This window comes from Polypterus senegalus, unplaced genomic scaffold, assembly GCF_016835505.1.
Source record: "Polypterus senegalus isolate Bchr_013 unplaced genomic scaffold, ASM1683550v1 scaffold_1564, whole genome shotgun sequence".
Lineage (NCBI taxonomy): Eukaryota > Metazoa > Chordata > Cladistia > Polypteriformes > Polypteridae > Polypterus > Polypterus senegalus.
The window spans coordinates 2,615-15,252 of NW_024384565.1; the positions used below are offsets into that span (position 1 = coordinate 2,615).

The following is a 12,638-nucleotide window of genomic DNA, read 5'->3' on the forward strand; positions in this document are numbered from 1 at the left end:
CACAAGGCTTTTTTGAGAGTTTTGGAGTCCACAGATCGGATAAGGAAATGTCTTCCCAGCCATCATTTTTTCCTGTTGCCTCACAACCTTAGATGCCACCCCTAGAAACATGGGGAAGCAGACCTAATGACAAGATTACAATATGGTGGTGATTGAGAACATAAAATGGCATTCAAAATATTGCAAAACACAACATTTGAGTCATTACAAAATTCAAGCAAATAATGAAAGCAACAGAAGCCTCAACCTCAATGACCGCCTAATACAAAAGCATATAAAATAATTAGCCAAAAACCCAATCATTACACTTGTCTTCTGATTCTGTTTGGGCTTTGCTTTGCCAGACCTGTTCTTGTCAGAGTTTCCTCCAGTTTCCAGATTTCTTTTGATGGTGTAGGAAACTGTACTCATTGACATCTTGGCTTGCTTTGCAGTTTCTCTAAAAGAAGGACCTACAGTACACTTGTAAGGGTTTTAATGGTCTGTCTGCCTGTCTTCCTTTGTTAATTGCCCTTTTCTCCCTCCAGTATGATAGCAATGCACAGTGCAGTACAGTACTGCCACACTCATGCTTTAGAGGGGCAGCAGCACAGTTTGTTCCAGCACTGCTGTCATTTAGCAGAAGGTTTGTAAGTAATCAACACAATTTGAGACACCTGTAGAAATTGTCTGCATCAACTTTTAATACTGAATTAACTTCAGTTGCTGCAGAAAAACTAAGTTATTAGGCTGTCCTTTTGTATAACTTTGACAATTACATTATTATTATAATTTATTTTTTTTGAAAACCTACTTTTTTTGTTTAAACTCCAGCAGTTTGCTGCTTACCTCTGTAACATTTCAGGTTATTCATGAGACTTGAACTGATTTAATTTCAATAAAAACTGGAAAAATGGGAGTGTTCTAAAACTTTTGACCATTTTTTATAAATACTGTATATACAGTATATATACTATACATATACAAAGTTTAGCAAAACATTGTTGACACTGATTTCTTTCTGGGAAAAACGTTTGATGCCCAACACTGATTCAAACAGCTTATTGGCAAACTCTGATTCAACTGTTTATAAACTAAATTTCTTTCATCTCCACTGAGGTGAACTAGCACACTTCCTTTATCCCAGATTCTTGGAAAATGTAACCATTAAGGACCTCAGTAACCGATTTCCAGAAAGGTAATATGCACATTAAGTTTTGTGTTTCTTTGAGGAAGTCATCCAAGATTTCAGTAAAGGATTCTGTCAGAAATTGTACTGGATTACCGGGTTCAAGTCCTTCCGGTTGTCTCACAATTCCAACAATTTTCCTTCATGATCTGGATTCAGACTGCTGAAATTTATTACAGAAGGGTTTGCATTCACTTTCTGAAACAGTCATTCTCCTGTCGGCAGTGATCGCCATTTGTTCCATTGTTTTGATGCTGGTTGTAAATTTCCCATCATCAGGTTGAGCTTCCAACCTGTTCATTTTATACTCAACTTAACTTATTCTATTCTCTATATTATACTCCATTTTTTCCTTAATTTTACATCAAATTGATTTCTTAAGTGCTCCTGGTCTTTCATCTCCCAATGCAAATCATTCAGACTTTTCTAATGTCTTATATTCATATTTATCATTTCTTTTGTATCCAGACCCGGTTCAATCCTCAGCCTCTTTAAGTGAGTGTGCTCTCTCCGCTTGAGTTTTTGCACACTACTGTAGTGATGGACATTTCATAGCTGGTTGGTGTCATTGTTGGTGTGACACTCCGTGCCTGCATGGGAGTTTCAGGTGAAGGACCCCTGATTTTGCTCAGTATCATGAATTTGGTGTATATATTCAGAAAAGAGCACCACCTGGCAAAATATTCTTTCCAAAGTCCATTGTTGACAGTGGTTGAGGCCAACTCCCAGATAGCTAAACTTATTGTACTTAGAGTGGGAAAGCACACAATGTTTCTTTAAGTTGTAGAAATATACTTTAATACACACAAGAAAAACTGCTCAGTACTCTAAAATCCTAATAAAATATCACCCAACAGAAAGAACGCAGCACATACAATGTAGAATAAAAGCAAGAGTCAGCATGCAATGCCCAAACTCAAGATTGTATTTGCATGAAGGTTATATACTAAAAATATGGGCAGGACATGGCAATTATTAAATTAATTTAAATCATACCGCATTACACTTAAGAAGTAGGTTAATAGTAATTAATATATATTTGATCATCCTGTAATCTTAACCACTACTTTGTAATGATAATAACTTGTTTTTATAAAGTGCATGCTTCCTTTTACAATATAATGTGCTATTTGTTTTAAGCATGCTTTATAAAGTTTTTAAAAGGAAATATATAAATTACAAAAAATGATTCTGTAAGTGAAACTAATTGTTTTTGTTAGTGAACAAAAAACTCAATGACGTAATTTAGCATTGCAGGGTTCAGAATGCAAGAAAGTGTGGAAAAAGAGAGAGGCATGTGGATGTTAATTCAGATGTGAAGGAAGTGACAGTACAAAGAAAAGGTGACTATAGTGTGACAACAAGCAGATACCGGGGGAAACTAAGACATAGAACAATGGACATTTTCAATACTTGCTATTTTTAAAAGTAAATCTTTATTATTTGATTGTGATTCCAGTGTATGTTTTTAGACATTGCTGATCCAGAAATTGGTACTACTGTAGAAGTCAGTACTGTAGTCTTGAATCCAATAAGTCCAGGAACCAATCCTCGACCATAAGGTACTAGAATAAATACTGTACATGTGCCACAGGTCCAAATTGGGAAGTAACAGAATTGTACCTGATATATGAGTCCAAATAAAGGCAGCACTTGACAGTCCCTTAGGACTGAGTTTGAATGTCTGATCCACGTCACCTACTGTGTCTGATAGGGATGTATAGTAACTGCTTGAAAGTCTACTCTAGCTGCCATAGAAAGGGTCTGTCCTTCCTCATATTTAAAAGTAAAGCTGGACTTCTGTTATTTATAAAATGACTGTGAAAAGCAATTTCTGTAAAATGAACTGAAAGTCAACGTAACAATGTACTTCGTCTTATCATTTTTTTCTATCATAAAAGTGCATGTGGTCATTAAAGCCTGTTTTGGCTGACGGTTGTATCAGCAGATATTGAATAAGGCACAGCCTGCGGTCATACAGTAAATGTTAGTCTGAACAGACTTAATGAATTGTAGCCTTCCTGGGTATTTGTCCATTTGGTATTTTTGTTCTGTCAGACAGCAATCAGCTCATCTCATTAAAGGCAGAAGAGGTTTACTAAACCAGTCGAGATCCTAATGGCTTTTTTTTTTTTTTTTTTACTTTTCTAGTCAATAACATGCCTCCTTTCTTTTGGAAATCTCTGGCACATGTGCCTCCTTGACTGCTTTCATAATCCCAACCACTCCCCTCAACCCGCTGTTGACATGCAGTCAGTTCATTTTAGTCATGAACGCAGCCCAGTTTGACTTCTTTTCTTTGAGATCACCCAGGCTCAATGCCTGGCATCATTCTTTGGATATCTAACTACAGTCTTTGGCCACTGTCAGTGTCCACCATGTCTGAAGATGTCCAGCTCTCCATTAAGATCACTTCTATATGATGAACCACATCGATTAAATGCATTACTGACGCATCAGTCCATAGGTATCAGCTAACAGGTGTTTAACTGAAATTGGTTTTAAAGTTTTCAATCCTTTCATCATTTCCTAAAGTCCTCTATCACCAGGAACTTGCCATTTGAATATCACAAGGTGGGCTACAGTTTATTCTGGGATGCTCAAACTCAAACCTGGTTTCCCAGTGGCTGCAGGATTTTATTCCAACACATTTGTTTCTTACTCAAATGGTATAACAACTGAATCCCACCCCTCTCCATATGTTGGGTGAACCCACAGCATGGCCTTTTGTTTGGATAGATCCCAACCAGGCTATGTGGGTCACCTAGCCAGCAATCCAACATCAAGCCAGGCTCTAGCAATGACTGCTGGTATCTCTGCTCCAGGAAGTTCAAGAATATTTATTGAGTAGTATCATGGGAGTGTTATTTTTGGAATGTTCTTTGTCTGGTACTATGTTTCCATTAACTTGCTATAGGTAGCCACAGCTTCACTGGACACAGGAGGTCATTAGATCATCCACTAGGCCATGGTTGCAATCCTAGAAGGACTGTTCTGATAAGTACTAAATAAAGAGGATGGGTAGTTTACCAGGTAAGCATCAATTCACTATTACTAATGACTTAATAAAGCAAACACTTTCAGAACTTTACTTGTATTTTTTTCCTGAAAAATGTGTTTCACTGGAAAATATTGATAAGTATGTTCACCAGTTTAGGGCTTTTCATTTTCTAGAATACTATGGAAATTTAATTAAATTACATAAGAAACGTAGCACAATCAGCATTAGAAAGTATTCAAGCAGTTCTGTTTGTATAATGTTTTATGAAAATTAATATGTTCATCTTAAAGTTATTATTGATCAATAAAGTACATAATTTTTAAACTGAAAAATGGGCCTTGTAATAAAAAAAGGAGAACTCTATGAAGGTAAGGATTTAAATATTTATAAAAGCTTTGTGAATATGGTTAAATGAACTGTCAGCAAAAGAGAAATCCTTCCTGGTATTGAGGAGCTTCTTTAGACCCAAGCATGTATTTAAAGTGCAACCCAAGTTTGTTTTAGGTAATCCTGACGTTTTGGTATAGAAGTTAGTCAGACTGCAGAGGGTTTAAATCACAGAGTAGTGCTTTGTGAAAGATTGTACCGATAAGGAGCTTCCTTCCTTTGTAGGGTGCAGCAACTGAGGATCCTTGAATCACACTGCCATTATCTGCATATGCCTGAAAACCATGGGCTTCTCTGAGTGGATGTTCTTTATCTGCAAAACCTGTAAATGGAATGAGAAAGCTGAGACGGAAATGTTTATGGTTCATTTAGTAAATATACATGTCAATTAAAAATACACACAGCTTTATAGTGTTACCCTTAAACTCGTATAAAGCAAGTATTAGAGGACAACAAACAAATTAAAAAATAAACTTTTAACAGTAAAAGAATAATACAAAAATATTTATGAACCAACCTCAGACCCAGGTGGAACGTCAGGATTATAATTAAACATTTTCCAGCCATTGGGATGACAGCCAACCCACAGGTCACCAGTTTCCTGGTCCACATCTATGTTATCAACTAAAGTTCCCAAGTGCAGTACCTGCAGTTCATATAAAATACTCAGAAAATAAAAAGACATTGTGAAGTGGGGCCCACTAAGAGATACGTACAGTGAGTGTTATGACATGTGTGCGAGTATTATGGCAAGCTAAATTAACACTTAAAGATATCTCAAGATGCATTTTAAGATCTCTTAAAATGAATTATAAAAATGCACCGATCTGAAACATGCCAAATAACCTGTTTAAAACTGGACTTTTAAAATATTAAGGGAACACTTAAATCACACATTGGATCTCAATGAACAAAATATTCAAGTGAAAAATATTTACTGAGTAATACTTTACAATTCATTGAGAGCAAAATGCTGCAACAAGAGCCAGAAACCAACATCACCAACCCACTGATGGCTGTATTCAACATCACACTGAAAATCAAAGTCAAAAAATATAATCACAGCAACTCATAATGTGACTCAGTAGTATGTGTTGCACCCACGTGCCTGTATGCACTCCTGAAAATGTCTGTGCATGCTCCTGATGAGACAGTGGATGGCGTCCTGGGAGATGTTCTCCCTGACTTGAATCAAGGCATTAGTGAGCTCCTGGACAGTCTGTGGCACTACGTGGCGGTGTTAGATGCACTGATACATAACGTCCCAGAGTTTCTCGTTTGGATATAGATCACTGGCATCAATGCCTTCGTCATCCTGGGACTGCCTACACACTGTGCCCACATGAGGCCAGGCATTGTCCTATACCAGGAGTAACTCAAGGGCCACTGCTCCAGCATAAGGTCTGACAGTGGCTCCGAGGAATTAATTCTGATACCTAATAGCACTCAGGGTACCGTTTTTCTAGAACATGGAAGTCTGTGCTACCCTCCAAGGATATGCCTCCCCAGAGTTCACTGACCCATCGCCAGTCTGCATAACATTCACCATAGCGTCCCCAGACTCTTTCATGTCTGTCACATGTGCTCAGTGTGAACCTGCTTTCATCTGGGAAAAGAATGGAGCGCCAATTGTGGTATTCTATGAGGAGTGCCAATCAAGTTGCGCAGTGAGGGACTGTGAGCACAGGTCCTACTAATAGACGTCTGGCTTCCATGCCACCTTCATGGAGTCAGTTTCTGACACTTTGGTCAGAAACATGCACACCAGTTGCCAGCTAGAGGTCATTTTGTAGGGCTCTGCCAATGCTCCTACTGTTCCTCCTTGCAGAAAGGAGCAGATACTGGGTTTGCTGCTGGGTTGATGCCCTTCTGCGGCCCTGTCCAGCTCTCCTCATGTAATGGCCTGTTTCCTGGTATGTCCTCCATGCTCTTGAGACTGTTCTGGGAGACACAGCAAAACGTCTTGTGATGAGACATATGGAGGTGCCATCCTGGAGAAGCTGGACTTTCTAAGCAATATGAATCAGCTGCTACCCATAGTGAAAAGAACACTAGCAAAACACTAAACTTGAGAAGAAGCAGTCAGAAAGAATAAGGAGAGAGCAACTATCTGAGGCCATCACCCTTAAAGCCATTCCCTTTTTGGGGGTTGTCTTGCTGTTGCCTCTCCAGTGTACCTGTTGTCACTTTCATTTGCACCTAAGCAGGTGAAGTTGATTCACAATCGCTTCTTGCTTCCTAACTGGACAGATTGATATCCCTGAAGCTTAACTAACTTCTTGTTAGACTGTGATGATTACGTGTTCCCTTATTTTTTGCAGTTATCCTCACATTGGCCAATGAGTAGGATATTTACAAATTGAACAGTAATTTATGGTATTTAAAAATATAGTTTAAATATCATAAATTAATTTCCTTCTAACCTAAAATGGAATTGTGCACTATTTGAGATAACAAAAAAATGTTTTCAACATAACTCAAATTTTATTTCAACATATCTCACATTTTAAGAAATCTTTTAAAAGACAAAGTTGTTTCAAGGTTTCTGAATATCTTTTTCAAGAATCTGAAATACAATAAAAGTTATCTCAAATCTTTTTCCGGATATCTCAAAATAGCGTTGTGCCTGTTTTCAAATACATGAAATATGTTTCACACTAGATCAACATACCTTCCTGTGAATTTTAATATATCTGAAATGCATTTTGAAATATCTTAAAGAGAAAAGGAAGTCCCACTGAAAGAACAGAGTAATTCACTGGAAGTGGGTTTGAGATATATCAGACTTTTTTCAAAGTAAATTTGTGATATTTTAAAATATTTCTGAGATATCCTGAAATTAATAGGTGTTATTTTGCTATATCTGAGAATGCATTTTAGGTACAGTATTTGAAACAGGATATTATGAAATGAGTTTCCCATATCTGAACACGTAAACTGCATTCTAATGTATTTAAAATTAATTTTGAATTATCCATAAACATTAATGAAATTTGTCATAGGGTGTGTTCCCGGCTCTCAACTTCTTTTGCAGACAGTAGGAATCTTACCCTTCCCATGACTATGAACAGGAGACAAAAGATGCAGAGACGTGACCATAATTGGTGTCAGTAGTTCACACTGCCATTGGTCATGTGTTCACTCCTTTGATTGTTGACTGTCAGTGTAGAATTCATACACTTTCTCTGTGTTCTAATGGATGTTTTCTCATCCATTCCAAATATACTGCAGATGTGTTATGTTAAACCCCTCTGGGTGTGGACATGCAAGTGTGTCCAGCACTTAACTGGCATTCTTTCAAGTGTTTCCTGCACTGTACCTAATATTTCTGGGACTGGCCTCAGTCCACAGTCACAATATACTGGAATTAGCAGTTTCAGAAAATGAATTGAAAGGTAGATTTCCTTAATTTATGGACCACCTAAATTATAGATTACTGTGATTTTGTGTACAGAAAATTTGAATTTATAAAGAGATTGAGGAGATCTCTATAATTGACAAAAAAGTTACTAACAAAAGAGTTTGTCTGAAATCAGCAAATGTAGCAAATGTTACTGCCTCTGTAAGTCTTACTAAATTTCAGGGCCCACTCCAGGGAGGAGAAAAAGTTTCCTTATTTTGTGTTCCAACATACCATAAAAGGCACTAAAGGACTACCTAAACGTTGATCACCACTTCCACATTGACAGGTGACTCACCTTCAAAGGAGTCAAGTTTTTGTCTTCTTGTACTTCCAAAATGTGAATGCAGCTTCCAAAAATGTCTGCAACATATAAATACCTGAAACCAAAAATGAGGTTAGTGTCATTAGATCCACAATACACTGGGTCACATATCTTTTTTTGGCCACTTTGAATTTATCATTTTCCCATTTAATTGTTGATATCAGAGCTTTTATTTCTGTACTTTCAATGGCGACGACAGTAATAAAAAAGGGAATTGAATTACTTAGTAAAGAACACAGCTGATACTACCCATAATATGTTATGGTTTTCACTATTTAGCTTTACAGTCTTTATTTCAAATGGACAATATGACACCAATTAATACTGTAATCTAAGAGAATGACAGAACGAGCTTTAAAAGTATTCTTATAATGCACTACATGCATCGGTTATATTTAATATGACTGCCACATGGGCCTTATTTGCAACTGAAAGGTGAGAAAGTATAAACTGTATGCTGTATATTCACGGTCCTAATAGCAGCTCATATTCATTTCTTCTTCTTTCGGCTGCTGCTGTTAGGGGTTACCACAGCGGATCATCTTCTTCCATATGTTCCTGTCCTCTGCATCTTGCTCTGTTACACCCACCACCTGCATGTCCTCTCTCACCACATCCATTAACCTTCTCTTAGGCCTTCCTCTTTTTCTCTTGCCTGGCAGCTCTATCCTTAGCCTCCTTCTCCCAATATACCCTGCATCTCTCCTCTGCACATGTCCAAACCAACACAATCTCGCCTGTCTGACTTTGTCTCCCAACCGTCCAACTTGAGCTAACCATCTAATGTCCTCCTTTCTAATTTAGTCCATTCTCGTCACACCCTATGCAAATCTTAACTCTACCACCTCCAGCTCTGTCTCCTGCTTTCTGGTTGGTGCCACCGTCTCCAATCCATGATAATTTGATGATAAACTCTTTGTTAAGGAGCTCTATTCCTCCATTCACCTTGGGGCCTGTGGGCCTTGGTTACCACACTGGGTGACAACAACGATAGTGACGCCACTGTTTGGAAGGACATTTGCACTTCCATTCACTATCACTAAGTAAAAAAGTCTGAACATTTTTTGAGAAAGAGATTTCAGAAGTCTTGCATGTCTGTCTTATAAATAATACCTGGAGTGATGCTTGTGTCGCATGACCAGAAAGGACATACTATACTGTAAACAATGCAAAGACTGTCCTAATAATGGCAGCACAAATCCAAAAAAATAGGAAAAAAAAGAAGGCAAAGTAGTGTTGCCAGTATTTAAAAGGTGTGAAAGCAAATCATATGTATAGAAATGATACAGAAATGAGTATTAGAGATAACAAAAACAGGGAGAGCTAAATCCCATTCACAGGCAGGGAGTGTCTGCTGCTACATACAGCAGGCTAATAAACTGGGTCGAAATGTCCCATAGGATTTTTTTTTGTCTTTTCATAGAGTGGCCATTGTTATAAGAAAAAAAATCCATTAAGCATAATAACAGGATGATTAGCAAATCATAGAACATTCATACAATAAATGAAAGAAATGTACTGAAGGTTTAAGTCCAGCTCATTTATATGCCAGTTTAAAATATGAAAGTAATTTATAAACTGTCTAATATTTATGACTTGGGTGTTTTATTCTGTTCTGAATATTCATTCATCCATTTGAATCTACTTAAACAACATTTAGGATCACAGGAGACCAATCCTGGTGACTTTTGGTGCAACCCTAGAAGTTGAGACAGGGCTCTCTCAGCCACTCACAGCCATTTTTGAGTCACCAGTCAACCTGAACTCTGTGAAGCCATGCAGATACAGGGAGCAATGTCCAAACCCAAAGAGTGACTAGACCAAGATTCCAACATTATTGATGTTGTATTTCTTACTGTGAACTGCCTTCAACCAGTGCATGAGGTACAAATCAAATCAAAATATCACTTGGCACTGTAAGAATACCTAGCAAAAAATATCGATTACATCAACCACCATAGCTCCAGTGCAGAAACAAAAACCCAGCTTAACATGAATCTTAAAGAAAAACAAGCAACCTTGAGACCCTCAAATGAAAGTGGAGGAAAAGACTGGAAGACAAGCTACAAGTAAACCACAAGAATCTTGCTACATTTTCTAACAGTACGTTTTCTGATGATTTATTTCATTTATGCTAGTGTTTTATTATTTTTCTGTTAATTGTCACTGTACTAGTCTGTGAGAGACGTGTAAGTCAAACATCATAGAACTTTACAGCAGTGGTTCTCAATCCATTTTCCACAAATCCACCTCAAGTATTCCGCAAGTTGGAGTTCACTTGCTTATCGGTGAACGATGGACTGTGCATTTGGCATCTAAATTCTGTACTGTTCATTTTGCCACCTGTTTACAGTGATAATTCATTCAACCTTCAATCAGTTTATGAACATTATATGTAAGTCTTCCATCAGATAATTGATTACTGTATTTGCAAACAGAATTATTTTGATATTCATTCAATAAAAATAATTGATAAATTCATCATAAAAATGTCTCATCTCAACAAAATCACTCCTGCAGACATTGACAGTGCTGTTGCTAGTACTAGTAGAGTCGAAGAGGATTTTACTGAAAAAAGAAAGATTAAATCAACATCACGAAATGTTAATCACTTGTACAATGCAGAGTATTTGAAATTTCGGATTTACCTGGACCAGGAGTAAAGACTGTCCAATTCCGCTTTGCATTGTCTTTGGAGAGAAACTCTCAAATAGTGCAATGGTGCCCGCTAAATTAAAATGACATTTTTCTACAAAGCATCAACATCTTTCCTCAAAAAATAAGGATTACTTCAAGAGGCTTTTGGAGACTCAGGGTAAACAAAAATAAAAACGTTTTAAAAATTATGAAAATAAGTGATAAAGCTTGAATTGTGTCACATAAAATTTCTGAGTTAATGGCACAGAAGTTAAAATTACACACAATAGCAAAATCTCTTGTTTTACCTGCCTGCTGTGAGAGTAACAATTATGTTTGGAGAACAAACAAAGAGTGAAATTTTAAAGATTCTGGTATCTGATGACACATTTCAAAGAAGAGTAAATGATATCTCCTATAACACGGAAGGGAAAGTCGCCATGTGAACTTAATAAACCTTATACTTTATACCTTAACCTTTTACTATTGGACAAATCAACAGATATAAGTGGCAAGGCTTATTTACTGGGCTTTGTACACTTTATTTATGAAAGAAAACTAGTAAATCAGTTTTTATGCTGCAAAAGAACTTTCAGGGTGTACAACTGGTCAGGACATATATGATTTAATAACTTCATATTTAAATACTTTAAAATAATCATGCAATTAATGTATTTGTATTGACGGAGCTGCATGGATGATCGATGATCAAAGGATTTGTGACTTGGGCAAAAATAACCAATTCGAATACAATATTTACTCACAGTTTTTTGCATTGAGAAGCACTTCTCAATCCATTATTATAGCAGAAGACTCCCACATTGATGATGACTGGCAAAAGAATGCAACTAACTGGATCAGCACTAGAATTAGCCATAAAGAAGGCACCAAGAAGAGTGTGGTAAACTGGGGTCTGCGGCTGAGAAAGGTAGCCATTTTAAATAAATGGTTCTAATTGCCACACTCGTGTTTTTGTGTGGGGGTGTGGAAGCGCATGAGAGTGGTGAGTTACAGGATCACCTAATTGGTCACCCTAATTGGTGCCAGGAGCTGCTAATAGCCACAGCTGTGCCATGTCTCAGTTTTAAAAGGGAAGTGTAAGAGGGAGAGTGGAGTTAAAAAAAAAAAAAAAAAGCAGCAGTAGTATTATGTCAGGCACCTTCTGTCAAACTGTCAGTCAAATTTGATTGATTACCTTAAGCCCCACCCCCTTTGATTTATGACCGGAATTTCCACCCCCTCCACTTGATTGGTGGATTTGAATGATGCACCCCGCCCCTGTACCTGTTTGCCCCCCTCCTTGCCCCCACCCCAACCACCTGTTCGCCACCTGTTTGCCCGCCTCCTTATCCCCACCCCATCCACCTGTTTGGTCCTCCTTTCTGTCAAGGGCATTTTGATGGATGTCTGCCCCTCCTTGAACCCACCACCACCACCCCACCCACCTACCCTGCCCCATCTCACTAGGGCAAGTCCAGACATGCCCAAGGTCTGCCTAGGCCCCCACCCCTCCCCCCTCCTTGAACCCATCACCACCCCCAACCACTTCCTAGCCCCCCTTTTTCCAAGACAAGTTCAGGCATGTCTCCGGCCTGAAGGGCCTGCCTAGGACCCCGGTCAGGCAACACCTGATGGCTGGGCAGCCCCTGTTGGTTGGCCCCTCCACTTCCTGGGCCACTTCTTCCAAGACATACAGTACACACACACACACATGCTCCAG

At 38.1% G+C, this 12,638-nt stretch overlaps 1 protein-coding gene across 1 annotated transcript; it reads right to left on the reverse strand.

Moving 5' to 3' along the window:
- Positions 1 to 4,806: 4,806 nt before the first annotated feature.
- LOC120522019 (serum paraoxonase/arylesterase 2-like) lies at positions 4,807 to 8,405 on the reverse strand (the record flags this gene model as incomplete). The annotated part of the gene is made up of 3 exons (XM_039743246.1): positions 4,807 to 4,878; positions 5,074 to 5,202; positions 8,255 to 8,405. Coding segments are annotated over 3 exons (352 nt in total), but the record flags the coding sequence as incomplete, so codon positions are not given.
- Positions 8,406 to 12,638: the final 4,233 nt, after the last annotated feature.